This window comes from Microcaecilia unicolor, chromosome 5 (genome assembly GCF_901765095.1).
Source record: "Microcaecilia unicolor chromosome 5, aMicUni1.1, whole genome shotgun sequence".
NCBI classification, from domain to species: domain Eukaryota; kingdom Metazoa; phylum Chordata; class Amphibia; order Gymnophiona; family Siphonopidae; genus Microcaecilia; species Microcaecilia unicolor.
Window position 1 is genome coordinate 76483427 of NC_044035.1, and position 15853 is coordinate 76499279.

Below are 15853 nucleotides of genomic sequence, written 5' to 3' on the forward strand. Positions count from 1 at the left end.
TTGTTTTTTCTCAAGCCAAACTGGCAACAGCCACCAACACTGTCTCAGTAGTATGGTAACGCCAGAAACCACTCTGCCCTTGTGCAAACCATCACAGTCATGCATAAATTCATTCAATTGGTGAAAGCATCTGGCAAATGAGACAGGGCGATAACTGGAAGTGAAAGTCATCAAACCTTTCTACAGCAATGGTCTAATAGCACGTTTTAATCCATTCAGAACTATATCAGCAGAGAGAGAGAGAGATGAATTAACTATGCCCCTTAAAATAGGAGTCACATCTGCCTTACATGTCCTAATCGTCCCCAGGGAGGAACTCTTTAAGCCACATCCACCCAGTTTCAACCTACCCAAATAATTTAGGATCTCTTCATCCACTACTTCAATAAAAGAGCCCCAAATAACAACCAAACTATACACTACAGATAGCCTAAACCCATCAGTTCCCTCTCCCAATACTGATTATATGCTGCAGATGATCTACTTTATATTTACAGCAATACTGTGAATAGTACAACAAATTTCAGTGTCATTAGGCTGAGACAATGGGCATGAATTTTGTACCATGGTTTAGGTTTTGTAACTTTGAGGTTAGGATTTATAATTTCTTCCCCACATAGTTTAGAGATTTTTGGCATCTTTCAGCATAAAAGGTAAATCTTATCCCAGTTGTGCAACATCAAGACTGGATTACTACAATGCACTCTACAACGGTCTGACTACAAAGGGCCTGCAGCAGCTCCAATTGATTCAGAATGGTGCAGCAAGACTAATAGAAGGTTGCAAGCGACGTGACCACAACACACCATTTTTGCAAAAACTTCATTGGTTACCAGTACAATACAGGACTAAATTTAAAACTATATGTTTGATCTTCAAGGCCCTTAAAGGAAATGACCTTGAGTACCTGAAGAATAGGATGATCCTCTACACTCCTCCAAGGACACTAAGGTCCTCCCAAGGACTTTCACTAACCACACCCTCTCCAAAGACTTTACACAATGTGATACTCGCAAATGAGCCTTCTCCGGAGTAGCCACCACACTCTGGAATGCACTGCCTGAAAGGCCCTGCTTAACATAAGACTATCTCTACTTCAGGAAGCAGGTGAAAGCTTGACTCTTCAACCAAGCCTTTAATGGAAGAAGTAACTAACTTGTTAGTCTCACACATATACACGAGTGACACGGGCTGCACATACTGCAACAGGACATGTTTATCCACTCCTACTCTAGCTGAGATAATATTTAACCATCTCTCTGACCTCATGTGCAACTTTCTTTCAATTAGTCACCTTATTTTCTAACTCTCTTACCTATCTATGGGCCCTGTTTACTAAGCCACGCTAGAGGCGCGTCAGTGCTTTTAGCGTGCGCTGTGTAGGCATCCACAATATTCCTATGGGCGCCTACACAGCACGTGCTAATTTTGTGCATGTGCTAAAAATGATAGCACCTTAGTAAACAGAGCCCTATATGTTCCATCTTTGCTTATACCCTGTACTGTCAATTAAAATGTTCTATTACATATTGTGTTGACATTGTAAGTAGTGTACTATACCAGACTTTGTATTATTATTTGAATATTTTTACTGCTGTAATTGTCTACTGCTCATGTTTGACTTATTCTTACTGTACACCATCTTAAATGAATTCCTTCAAAAAGAGGGTATATAAATCCTAATAAATAAATAAATAACAAAAGTTTCCAAACAAAATATAGAAACAGGAGAAAAACATACAGAAACAAAACAGACAACTGGATACTTGTTTGGTCTCTGTATAAGACAATCATATTTAACCCTCTATAGAAGCAATAAGACTTTTCATGGTGGAGAAATAATAGTAGAACTTTTCAGCTCTTCTCTTCTGTTTGTATGGTTCAAGGATTATGATCTACACTTTTGGTTTGTTTGTTTTTTTTTTACTTATTAAGGGTCTGAATCATTAAGGATGCAAGTGAGTAAAGGATGCCAAGATGCCAATGGGGCACAAATATCATGGCACCAAGTGATATTCTATAAGTCATTTATAGCATATCAGAATACATCAGATAGCTTACCGGTGCCATTACAGAATACATGAATATGATACCACTTATGCACAAACATGTAGCCGCAGTGTGACAAGGCGGTGGCCGTAGCTAGAAGATTGCTAGGCTGTATAGAGAGAGGTGTGACCAGCAGAAGAAAAGAGGTTTTAATACCCCTGTATAAGACATTGGTGAGGCCCCACCTGGAGTATTGTGTTCAGTTTTGGAGGCCATATCTTGTGAAGGATGTTAAAAAAATGGAAGGGGTGCAAAAAAAGCTACGAGAATGGTATGGGATTTGCGTTACAAGACGTATGAGGAGAGACTTGTTGGCCTGAACATGTATACCCTGGAGGAAAGGAGAAACAGAGGTGATATGATACAGACGTTCAAATATTTGAAAGGTATTAATCTGTAAACGAACCTTTTCCGGAGAGGGGAAGGCGGTAGAACTAGAGGACATGAAATGAGATTGAAGGGGGGCAGACTCAAGAAAAATGTCAGGAAGTATTTTTTCACGGAGAGAGTGGTGGATGCTTGGAATGCTCTCCCGCGGGAGGTGGTGGAGAGGAAAACGGTAACGGAATTCAAACATGCGTGGGATAAACATAAAGGAATCCTCCTCAGAAGGAAGGGATCCCCAGAAGCTTAGCCGGCGGTGGGAGGCAGGGCTGGTGGTTGGGAGGTGGGGATAGTGCTGGGCAGACTTATACGGTCTGTGCCAGAGCCGGTGGTGGGTGGCGGGGCGGGTGGTTGGGAGGTGGGGATAGTGCTGGGCAGACTTATACGGTCTGTGCCCTGAAAAAGACAGGTACAAATCAAGGTAAGGTATACACAAAAAATGACACATGTGAGTTTATCTTGTTGGGCAGACTGGGTGGACCATGCAGGTCTTTTTCTGCCATCATCTACTATGTTACTATGTAGCCACAATCACTTATACCATATCAATAACTGGCACACGTGTTTGCAGCTATGTGGCACCACATTCATGCATAACTTACAGTATTCTGTAAGTACAGTAAGTGCAAAGCCTGTGCAGTAACATTTGGAGCATGGCCATCATCTGCCCCACAGGCAGACATTAAACACAAGTAAAAAGTATGTTGCCGATAACATGGTTGCAATCATGCTATCAGAAAAGCACAACAGGCTCTGCAGTGCCTACACCACCCTACACCTTCCCCGCCATCAACAGTAAATATTGAACCTCCCACCCCTGATCCTTCATTCAAAGTGAATCTGGATCCCCAATTCCCAAGCCTGACACTTGATCCACCTACCCCAAGTCAATCAAGACCATCCAATTCCCCAACCCCCACCCACCATCAAAACTACCACCTAATAGGCAACCAGGAACTCTGATTCCCCAAATTCCCCATCTTAAGTCAATCAAGAGCTTCCACCCCCAAACCCCCTACCCAACTCCATTTAAACCAAATAGTCCCTACCCCTCAGGTCCTGCTGGCTCTAACCCCTAGTGGTAGTCTTGTGGTACTACCACTAGGGTTCAAGCAGCCAGATAAGAACAAAATCCAACTGCACAAACGACATTGTACGGCAATGTCCCATGTGCTAACTGGTCTGTGCAGTACACACCCACTCTCCACCTCATTTCCGTTCCCTAACAGGGCATCCAGTTTGCACATAAATTAGTGCATTCTAACTAGCATGCTAATTCAGTAACAGTTACTGTGTTCATGCACTAACAGCACAAGCTAATTCACACACTAACTGTTTAGCACACCTTAGTAAAAGGGCATCATAGGTTTAACAGTATATGTACTTTTAGCTGAAGGTACTTTACTCTGTCCCTAGTGGACTCACAATCTAAGGTGTTTAGTGACTTGCCCAGGGTCATAGGGAGCTGCAGTGGGAATCAAACCCAGTTCCACACGATCTCAGCTCACTGCATTTACTATTAGGCTACTTTTCCAATCCTGTTTAAAGAACTTTAGTATAACGGCTCCTTAGTATGATCTGAATCACTCTTTCTACCAAGCTGAGTAATATAGATAGTGCAAAAATCTGTTTTAAAATCTATAGTAACAGAATTATTAGTGAGCAATAAGATAGCTTACCTGTATTGTAGGTTGCTTTATGCACTGCAACGTTTTTGTAAGTAATGGTTTCCAAACCGTTTCTTTTGAGGTGTCAAAATTTACAGACATTGGGGAATTGTTGTGTTGTGTGTTGAACCAAATCTATGAACACATCAATTAAAATAGTGATACATTTGCTTTGTAAATGTTAGATATAATAAAATACTGAACTTAATTCTGAAGCAAAGTCATGGTGAATCAGTCACAATTTATTTGTTGCATTTGTATCCCACATTTTCCCACCTCTTTGCAGGCTCAATGTGGCTTATAATACATCATGAATAGTGAGAATGCATGATAAAGTATACATTTAGTAATAAACAGAAAGATTTTGGGTAACATGATAATGATGAAACATGGTATTGTATTAGCAAGCAATCATATTAAGAAATATTTAAGAAATTTATAAGAATTAATAAGAATTAAAGTTCAAAAAAGCGTTTTTATTTTATTTTTCTAAATGTCCTATGGCAGATTTCACTAGGATAGCTGTTTTATTCAAAGTGGGTGAAGACAGTAAACCATGATAAAACAGATTGTTAGGAATGAGGTCCATGGAATAGATACAGTAACTCAATGGTTCTCCATTCTGAACCTTTGGCTATCCAGTCAGTGCTAGTCACAAACTGCAGCAGGAGGTGAAGCCGGGGCTGCCGACCACAAACAATGAACTACACATAAAAAATGAGTAGTAGGTGAAAATAAAAATAAAATGGTCCTTTACTTACTCACAGTGACCACATAGAGAAACAAAAAGGGGCATTTTTGATATGACGTCTATGTCCAGCTTTGGGCGTTTTGCACAAAATGTTCAAAATCCGAATAGGAAAGAAGGTCATTTTCAGAAAAAACAAAACTTCTATCTTTCTTTTTTTTTGTTTTCAAAAATACCATTTCAAACAAGGTTTTGTGCTTTGTATTTGTTTAACCATTTTTGGAAAAAAAAAACCTGCACAAGTGAAAAACGTAACAAATCAAGCCATTGGGATGTAAGAAGGGCCAGCATTTTTAGCAGACCTGGTCCCCCAGACATTCCAGGAGAACAATGGGGCACCCTAGGGGGCACTGCAGTGGACTTGAAATAAATGTGCTCAGGTACACACCTTACCATTGCTCCCTTATCTTGTCTGTTGAGCCCCCCAAAACCTACTACTATACACCATTATAGTAGAACCTATATGTGGGTACTAGGGTTTGAGTGAGTTTGGGAGGGCTCACGTTTTCCACCATGTGTGTAACAGGTGGGAGGAGATATGGGCTTGGGTCCACCTGTCTACGTTGCACTGCACCCACCACTACACTACCCCAGGGACCTGCATGCTGCTCTGAAGGACCTGAGTAGAACATCAGAGGCTGGCATAGAGGCTGATAAGTAATGTTTTTAATCATATTTTTGAGGGGTGGGAGGGGATCAGTGACCACTAGGAGAGTAAGGGGAGGTCATCCTTGATTCCCTTCAGTAGTTGGTTGATATTGTGTATCTGGATTTTCAAAAGGCGTTTGACATGGTACCTCATGAAAGGCTACAGAGGAAATTGGAGGGTCATGGGATAGGAGGAAATGTCCTATTGTGGATTGAAAACTGGTTGAAGGATAGGAAATAGAGAGTGGGGTTAAATGGGCAGTATTCGCAATGGAGAAGGGTAGTTAGTGGGGTTCCTCAGGGGTCTATGCTAGGACCGCTGCTTTTTAATATATTTATAAATGATTTAGAGATGGGAGTAACTAGTGAGGTAATTAAATTTGCTGATGACACAAAGTTATTCAAAGTCGTTAACTCGCAACAGGATTGTGAAAAATTACAGAAGGACCTTAAGAGACTGGGAGACTGGGCAGCTAAATGGCAGATGACATTTAATGTGAGCAAGTACAAGGTGATGCAGGTGGGGAAAAAGAACCCAAATTATAGCTACGTCATGCAAGGTTCCACGTTAGGAGTTACGGACCAAGAAAGGGATCTGGGTGTCGTCGTCGATAATACACTGAAACCTTCTGCTCAGTGTGCTGCTGCGGCTAGGAAAACGAATAGAATGTTGGGTATTATTAGGAAAGGTATGGAAAACAGGTGTGAGGATGTTGTAATGCCATTGTATCACTCCATGGTGCGACCGCACCTTGAGTATTGTGTTCAATACTCTCCGTTTCCTATCCTTCAACCAGTTCTTAATCCACAATAGGACTTTTCCTCCTATCCCATGACCCTCCAATTTCCTCTGTAGCCTTTCATGAGGTACCTTGTCAAACGCCTTTTGAAAATCCAGATACACAATATCAACCGGCTCCCCTTTGTCCACATCTCAAGAAAGGTATAGTAGAAGGGCGACTAAAATGATAGCGGGGATGGGACGACTTCCCTATGAAGAAAGACTAAGGAGGCTAGGGCTTTTCAGCTTGGAGAAGAGACGGCTGAGGGGAGACATGATAGAGGTATATAAAATAATGAGGTGGATGTGAAGTATGTGTTCACGCTTTCCAAAAATACTAGGACTAGGGGGCATGCGATGAAAAAGTGTAGTAAATTTAAAACAAATCGGAGAAAATATTTCTTCACCCAACGCATAATTAAAGTCTGGAATTCGTTGCCAGAGAACGTGGTGAAGGCGGTTAGCTTGGCAGAGTTTAAAAAGGAGTTAGATGGTTTCCTAAAGGACAGGTCCATAAACCACTACTAAATGGACTTGGGAAAAATCCACAATTCCAGGATTAACATGTATAGAATGTTTGTGTCACGTCTGTGGCCGTGACCACCCTCATACTTACCCTGTTTCTGGGAGTCAGTGGCTGTGCTGGCTTCTGCTTGTCTCTGTGTCTGTCTTAGTTTCTCTCTGGCTCTGTGTGCTGATTGCCTTACTGGACCTCACCTGTGTGGGCTATGCCTCTTCCAAGATGGCTGCCGCCTCCTCTATGCCAATATCCAAGATGGCTCCTGCTTGTCCTTCCTGTGGGCTCACTTCCTCTGTGTGTCAAGCCTCTGTTTGGAGGCAATGAACTTCCTGCTTCTGTCCTGCTGGTGATGACTCATCAGTGAGTTCCTTTATAAGGAAGGCCTGTGCTTGCAGTCAGGGCCTTCGCATGGTGTCATTGTCTGGTATCTTGCCCAGAGGCCGACAGGTTAGTTAGTGTGTTGCTGCGCTGCTTCTAAGCCTGTCTTCTGTGTGGGCTTCCTTGCCCTTCTGTGTGGGCTTGCCTTTCTGCTTAGTACCTGTGGGCTTCTTGCCCTTCTGTGTGGGCTTGCCCTTCTGTCTAGTACCTGTGGGCTGCTTGCCCTTCTGTGTGGGCTAGTGCCCTTCGGTTCCCAGTACCTGTGGGCTGCTTGCCCTTCTGCGTGGGCTGCTAGCCTTCTGCCTTTAGTCTGTGTTTGCAGCCTGCTCTACTCCTTGCTTGTATATTCTGTGTGCACATCCCAAACCTTGTATATCCTGTGTGCCCATCCTGGCTGCTATCCTTCTGCCTTTAGTCTGTGTTTAGAGCCTGCTGTTCAGCCCTGGTTTCCCCGTCTGTGTTTGCAGCTGGCCCTACTCCCTGCTTGTATATTCTGTGTGCACATCCTGAACCTTGTATATCCTGGGTGCACATCCTGGCTGCTAGTCCTTCTTCCTTCGCTGTGGAGGTAGCATCTGCAGCTCAGTCCGGGTTTTCCCATCTGTGTTTGCAGCCTGCCCTACTCCCTGCTTGTATAGTCTGTGTGCACATCCTGGTCCCTGCTTGTTCGTCCTGAGTCCTGGTTTTGGCTAGCTAGTATTATCCGGTTTTCCGCTCTGCCTAGCTACCTTCTGTCCCGTATGTCTACCGTGTACCTTGCTTGTATATCCTGTGTGCTTATCCGGATCCCTGCTTATGTATCCTGATTCCTGTATCTGTCTAGCTAGCGTGTATCTTCTGGGGGATTTATCCTGTTACCTGTCTCGACCTAGCTAGTGGGTTTGCCCTGGGGGTATTCCCAGTCTCCCCTTCTTCCTTGCTTGCATGTCTGCCCTAGTCCCTGCTCCTGATAAGCTTCTGTCTGTCTAGTCTGTCTGGTGTGCCTGGCTTAGCGGCTGCGTGCAGTGCTTAGTGCAGTCTAGTATTGTTCCCCTGTGTTTCCTAGACCCGAGGTGGGTCCTCTGGATCTTCAGTTCCGGCCTTGCCCTACAAGTCCTGTCGGCCGCCCGCACGCTAGAGCTCAACTCTAGGGGAAAGGTGGCTAAGTACAGGTGAAGCGGTTCCTGTTCTACCGGTTCAGTTGCCTTCTTCCAGTCCAGAGTTCCGGTCCCGTCCTTCCGGACGTCCAGTTCCAAGACGGTCTTGCCTGCCTCTGCCGCTCCGCAGCAGGGGCCCAAGGGCTCACAATTCCCAGTGCTGCCTTGAGGACCTGACAGTATGCCAAGGCCCTCGAGAACGCGACAGATTGTACATTTGAGAAGCTTGCCAGGTGCCCTTGGCCTGGATTGGCCGCTGTCATGGACAGGATGCTGGGCTCGATGAACCCTTGGTCTTTTCCCAGTGTGGCATTACTTATGTAGTAGTCATCTGGTCATTTAGGGCACCTTTTTGTGCCTTATTCATTCTAAAAACAGGTCTAGCTCAAAACGTCTTAGTTTTGGTCCTGAATGGTTTTGTTCCATTATGGCTGAAAAACATCCAAGCCCTTTCTGCACTTTCTTGGATAAGTGTACACTTCAGTGCATAAGTGGCAAAAAAGCAACTGAGCACTCTTCTATAAGGGTGTATGTAATTATCAGTATGTAGATGCAAGGGGCATTCAGATGGGTGGAGCATGGGAAGGACGGCCACTTACACACGCAACTTACAGAATACTGTATGTTATGTGCACCCTGCCACATTCACACAACTATAGTTAGGCCAGTCTATGGCTGGTATAATTGTGGTTATGTAAATGCAAGCTGATGCTGGGTTATGCTACTATGCTATAATGGAATCTGGGCACCCAGATGATTTTACTGAATATGATCTCACTGTATGGCATCAGGGCACCTAAAAGAAGGTAAGCGTAAGATGGCTTCAAATATGAAATTGTCTGTCAAGATAACAAATTAGTTTCTGAAAGCTAAGTCATTCTAAATTATATATTTTTGATTTTGCTCTTAGTATAGGATTTTATATTTGCCTATTTCCTCTTCATTTCCTACACTGCTTCCTTTCACTCAGGTTTATCTGAGTTTCCTAACTGGGCCTGACACCTAAAACAAGAGATCTAATTGCATGTTCCTAGCTGATTGGTATTCATTTATCATAATTCACGTGTGCTACCTCATTCCATACAGGCTACATGAGTTTCATTTGGTGCAATAGCTGTGGTGCCTTCAACCCAAGGCAAACCATGTGGAGTCGGAGTGTGCTCCATCTGTCTACAAATCTCTGCTATGCAAGTAGAGCTTACCAAACTGAAACAAGAACTGGCTGAAATTAAAGCAGCTTCTAGGACTACACAACATCTGACCAATTTACCCTCCCTGCCACAGAGAACAAAAAAATCTAAACCTAAATGAGCTACAGTAGGCTCTGGTAGATTGTGACCTGTCACACAAAGGCATTAGTCCTACCAATTGATTCCCCTACAAAATTCATTTGCAGTACTAGAATGATATGAAAATTTTAAGGTTTCAATATATTTTCTAGAGTTACGACTCTTTGATTCTTATTGATATCCACAATTAACTAAAAGCATTGGCATTTGCAGACGAGAAATCCCATATAACATAACATACTTAAGAAACCAGAACTGAAGTGAAGCCAGAGTCCAAGTCAATAATTCAAAGGAAATCACATTCCCGCTACACAGACAAAACATCTCAAAACTGAAAGGTCTTGCTGCTAGAGTAATTCATTATACAACTCCATGGACCCCAACAAAATACTATGCCTTCTCGGTTCTTCAGCTAGAGGAAATACAAACCAAATACTGAGTGTGATTAAAGAAGATAGTAAAGATAAGAACATAAGCGTTGCCATACTGAACAGACCGAAGGTCCATCAAGCCTAGCATCCTGTCTCCAGTAGTGGTCAATCCAGGTTACAAGTACCTGGCAAGATCCCACAACAGTACAATACATTTTTTGCTGCTTATCCTAGAAATAAGCAGTGGTTTTTCCCCAAGTCCATCTTGATAATGGCTTATGGACTTTTCTTTTAAGAAGTTATCCAAACCTTGTTTAAACCCCACTAAGCTAACTGCTTTTACCACATTCTTGCACAGGAAAAATGATTTAGGAATAAATACAGGCAATACATTTCTAGGCATTTAAACTAGATGGTGAGAGTGCTAAATGGAAACAGATGAACTCCGAAAATCATCCCCACCAAAACCAACAACAAGAGTGACAGAAGTGGAGAAATAATTCAAATAAACCATTTTAGCAACCACCTATCAGCAAGAAGGTAGATGTGAAGACTAGGCAGAAAGATAAACAGAGGGTGAGAAAGACAAAAAGTAACTGGAAAAGTAGGGTCCCAATAAACAACAGGGCAGCTGATCGGCAAACTCCAACGTGGACACAAACTAAGCAGATCATCAATTGGAGATGTAAACATAAACCAAAATAATGCCCAACATAGGCCATGTTTCACCCACATAAGGGCTGCATCAGGGGATTTCTTTGCAAAACCTTCCTCTACAGAGCTGAGTGTGTTTGGATATTCTTTCTGGGGTTTTTCTTGTCTTTCTCTTCAATTTGTACACTTTTGCTACACTTGGCCTAGAAAAATCAAACATGAGGCCATGGTGACCCTCCCCATCCTCAACTCTCTTGGAGATGAGGGTCCAGGAAGCCACGAAAGCCTTCAGCCCGACTGGATTTCTTGCAAAGAAATCCCCTGGTGCAGCCCTTATATGGGCAAAATACAGCCTGTGTCGAGCATTATTTTGCTTTGTGTTTCACCAATAAAGATTTGTTTCCATCTCCAATAGATCTGCTTGGTTTATGTCCACACTGGAAAAGTGTGTGCACAAATGCTTGCAGTCTATGCAACAACATTCATGATCTGCAAGCCCTGATGTTACAGGCAGACTTGGATATTGTTTCTATCACAGAGACGTGATTCAATGACTCCCATGAATGGGATGCAAACATACCAGGCTATACCCTATTCAGGAAACATAGAGATAGTCAGAAAGGTGGAGAGGTAGCTTTATATGTGTACAATAATATTAAAGTGGCTGAAATGTAGGGGACCTGGGGAGAGGAAGAAGCAATATGGATTGACTTAGAAAGAGAAGATGGAACAACCATTCGTATGGGTGTTGTCTATAGACCTCCATCACAAACAGAGAAGTTGGACCATCACAGATATTCAAAAGTTGGGAATAAAGGAGGAGGTGCTGTTGCTGAGGAATTTCAACCTGCCAGATAAGGATTGGAAGGTGCTGTCTGCAGTATCGGAAAGAAGTAGAGAAATTGTGGATGTTTTTCAAAGTGCACTGCTGAGACAAATAGTGATGGAACCCATGAGGGGAGGGGCGATGCTAGATCTTCTGCTCACAAATGGAGATAGTTTCTCCAACGTCAGGGTGGATGCCTTCCTGACTAATAATGATCATCACACTGTATGGCTTGATGTAAGCGCTAAAGAGGAATGTGGACGCACAAAACTCAAAACTTCTGAAAGGCAGAGGGCGGTGGTAAATGGAGTCTACTCAGAGGATACAAATAAACTTTATTTATTCATTTATATCCCGCATTATCCAGAGAGCATACTCCAGTTCAATGTGGCTTACATAAGAAACATTATTGAGAAATACATTGTAGAAAGTTAACAGAAATTAAGATACATCATGTGAACTGCTACAGAAGCTGAGTATGATTTTATATTACATGAAGAGAAATGAATTATTTTTAGTATAATCCAGTTCAATGTGGCTTACCTAACAAACATTATTGAGAAATACATTTTTGAAATTTAACAAAAAATTAAGATACAGCATATGAACCACTGCAGAAGCTAAGGATGAGTTTATATTACATGAGAGATGAATTGTTTTTAGGGTAGGGTACTTCTTGGAAGTAAAATGATAGAAAAGATATACTAATGATGGAGTTAGGTTGAGTTCAACAGGCTTCAATTAATCTGGACCAAAATAATGTTGTTGGACGGTAATTATTTGCAGAGATCACTAGTTACATTCAGTTTAAATTTGATTGTTGTTGTCATGAAAGGCTGATCTAAAGAAATATGTTTTCAGAAGGATTCTGAATGGCAGGTAGTCGTCTGTGCATTTTATTATTTTGGGAACAGAGTTCCAAATTTTGGTTCCTTGATATGAGAAATTGGCATTATGGATTGATTTGTAACTCATATTTTTACAACTAGGAAAATGTAAGATAAGATATTGAATGATGGTAATTCAATGAGATTGTACATGTAGGATGGTGTCAAGCCATATACAATTTGGTGAATGACTACACATAATTTAAACAATATTCTTTCTTTTATTGGCAACCACTGTAGAGCATACAGAAGAGGTGTTGCTCTGGTGAAACATGGTGATCTACATATTAGATGTGGAGCCGAATTGATCAATTATGATTCCTAGAATTTTCATAGTTGATTCAAGGGGATAGATGATGTTCTCAATGGTGAATTTTTTAAGATTGATAGGATGGTGAGGATTGGTTATTATAAGAAATTTTGTTTTTTCAGTGTTGAGTTTTAATTTAAAGTTGGTTGCCCAGGATTTCTTTAGTAAATGGGACATATATGTTGACAGTGTCGGCATAAATGAATGTTGGAAAACCATTTATTTCCATTAAGTTACCCAGGGGGCCATCCTGATGTTGAACAAGATGGGGGATAATGGGGAGCCCTGAGGTACTCTGCAGTCCAGTGACCATTTTGAAAAAATTTCATCTGATTGTTTGACTTGATATGATCTGGATCTTAGTGTTATGTCTAGGTTACTGCTAATGAAGGTTCTTCAAGACCGGAGCATATGCTTCATGACTCTCTAACATTTTGACGGACAATTCAACAAGTGGATAACCTTATTTGAAATATATGAGACTCCTGATGCAGGCCTATCTGGCCAAAACACAGTTGTGTTGAGTCCAGAACAATCTACAATAAACTGTTTTCACTGATTGGAATTTTGTCCGCTCATTCTTGTCTCATCTTCGCTTTCTTGCCACATACTAGATCTTAGGAAGCCAGAGAACCATCTCAGAACATTTCCACATATACCAAAGTGGTCCAGAGTATTTTTTAAAAAATGCAATGATCGACAGTGTCAAAAGCTGATGTATTAAAAGTCTTTTACCCAAACTTAATTCTCTTTTGAAATTGGATAGTAAAATGGTTAGAACAGTTTCACTGTTGTAAGAGGGTCTGAAACCAGATTGTGAACTATGTAAAATGGAGTGCAATTGAAGATAATCCATCAATTGTTGTGATATAAGTACCTCCATTACCTTAACTAATAAAGGAATGGAAGCCACCAGTCTATAATTGGAGACTATACTTAAGCTCGTCTGGGTATTCTTCAGTTAGAACAATGCTTCCTTGTGTCTAGGGAACCATCCCAGGGATAGCATCAGAGTAACTGTTGAGTGTAAAAATGAATAAATATTGTGGAGCCTAATTTCAGAAGGTAGTTTAGGCATATATCAAGTAAGCATTGTGATTTTGCATATTTAAGTAAGGTTTGTTTAACTTTGTCAACTATGAGTGGGAGAAAGGTAGACCAGATCCTGTCAGCTTATGGCTCAAGTAGATTTAGGAAATGGTCTTTTGATATTAATGATTTGTTTAGTTCTTGTCTAATTTTATTTCTTTTTTGCTCAAAGTAAGTTGCCAATTGGTTGGCGAATGGGATGGGATTATAGTTACTTTCTGAGTATTTAACCTGCTATTTACTAAGGTATATAGCTTTCTTGGGTTAACTCTTGAGTAATATGTTGTTTTTGCATTGATGATCATATGTTTGTATGTTTTTTTAAAGTATTTTCCAGTTATTCCATTGCTCAGTTGATTTATTTTTCTTTCAGTTTCTTTCTTGTCTTCTACATTTTCATTTCATTTGTAGAAGATCATCATTGAACCACGGAGATATCTTTTTGGGGGGACGGAATTTTTTCAGTAATTGGTGCAATTTCATGTAGAACTGTTTTACAGGTGTCATTCCATTTCTGAATGAAATTAGTTGATGGAGTTGAGGTAAGTAATTTGCTAATTTGTTCAGTAGACCAAAAAGGATCAATTTTACCTCTGGCTTTGAAGAAATGTGGCTTATTACTAGGTTTGGTACAATGATTGATATAATAATAATAAAAGTGGAGTGCCTCAAGGATCAGTACTGGGGGCGATTCTGCTTAACATATTTGTAAGCAACATTTCTAAAGAGTTAGAAGGAAAACTTTGCTCTTTTGTGGATGACACCAAGATTTGCAACAGAGTGGTCTCCCCAGAGGGAGTGGACATCATGAGAAGAGATCTACAAAAATTAGGACAATGGTCAAATGTTTGTCAATTAAAATTACTGTAAAGAAGTGCAAAGTGATGCACTTGGGGTGTAGAAATCCAAAAGTGCAGTATGTGCTGGGGGGCGAAAGACAGACATGCATGAATCAGGAGAGAGATCTTGGGGTGATAGTGCCTGAGGACCTCAAGGTGGTAAAACAATGTGACAAGGTGGCGGCTGTTGCCTGAAGAATGTTAGGCTGCATAGAGAGAGGTGTAACCAGCAGAAGAGGTGTTGATGCCCCTCTACAAGCCATTAGTGAGGCCTACTTGGAGTATTGTGTCCAGTTTTGGAGGATGTATCTCTTCAAGGACATAAAAAGATATGAGGCAGTTCAGAGGAAGGTGACAAAAAATAGTACAGGGTTTTTGCCATAAGATGTATGAGAAGAGAATGGAGGACTTCAATTTGTATACACTAGAAGAAAGGAGGGAGAGAGGTGATATGATATGGACATTTAAATAATTGAAGGTATCTATATAGAAACAAACCTCTTCCAGAGACGTAGGGGTGGTAGAACTAGAGGAAATGAATGGAGGGGTTCCAGGGAGGAGTAACATCAAGAAATACTTTTTTTCTCAGAGAGTATGGTGAACACCTGGAATGCCTTTCCAGGAAAGGTGGTAGAGTCAAAAATGGTGAGTGAATTCAAAAATGCATGGGATAGACACAGGGGATACCTACATAGAAAGAGAATGTAAATGCAACATGGTTATTGGGGTGTTATCGTTGGTAAGAGTATTGGGAACTGTGGCTGATGCCTGACAAATTTCTATGGTCTGTGTCCTGCACATGGTACAAGACTGAAAAAAAATCCAGCATGGGGGAACTGAGGCCAATGCTGGACAGACTTTTATGGTCTGTGTCCTGCAAAAGGCAAAAGACAGGTGAAGCTTCGGCAACTCCAGTTTTGTAGATCACTTTATTGTCACATGCTGCAAGTGCTGCATGTTTGGCTGCCTATATGGTTGGCATGATGGAGACTCGACAACTGACATTTAAGCATGGTGACTGGGGCTGCACAGAATGGTGGGCACAAGCTCTGGCCAACTTGTTGGGCAGACTGGATAGACTGTGCAGGTCTTTATCTGCTGTCATTTACTATGTAACTGTCTTTTCTTCATTTCTTATCCTTTTCTTCCTCTCCACCTTTCTCTTTGCTCAGTACTGATCAGTAAGACAGGTTAGAGGTAAAATGGATGCTTTTCTACTTTGTGGGAAGTGTGCTTAATAGCCAACTAAACTAAATAGCTTATTAGGGGATCCTTTT

The 15853-nt window shown here is 41.4% G+C and overlaps 1 protein-coding gene across 1 annotated transcript in view; it reads right to left on the reverse strand.

The window, feature by feature from the left end:
• Positions 1-15853, reverse strand: part of CC2D2B (coiled-coil and C2 domain containing 2B) — a 227789-nt gene that overhangs the window by 14822 nt on the left and 197114 nt on the right. Inside the window, 1 exon segment of the mRNA XM_030204963.1 lies at positions 4113-4235. Coding sequence (XP_030060823.1) covers positions 4113-4235 — 123 coding nt within the window.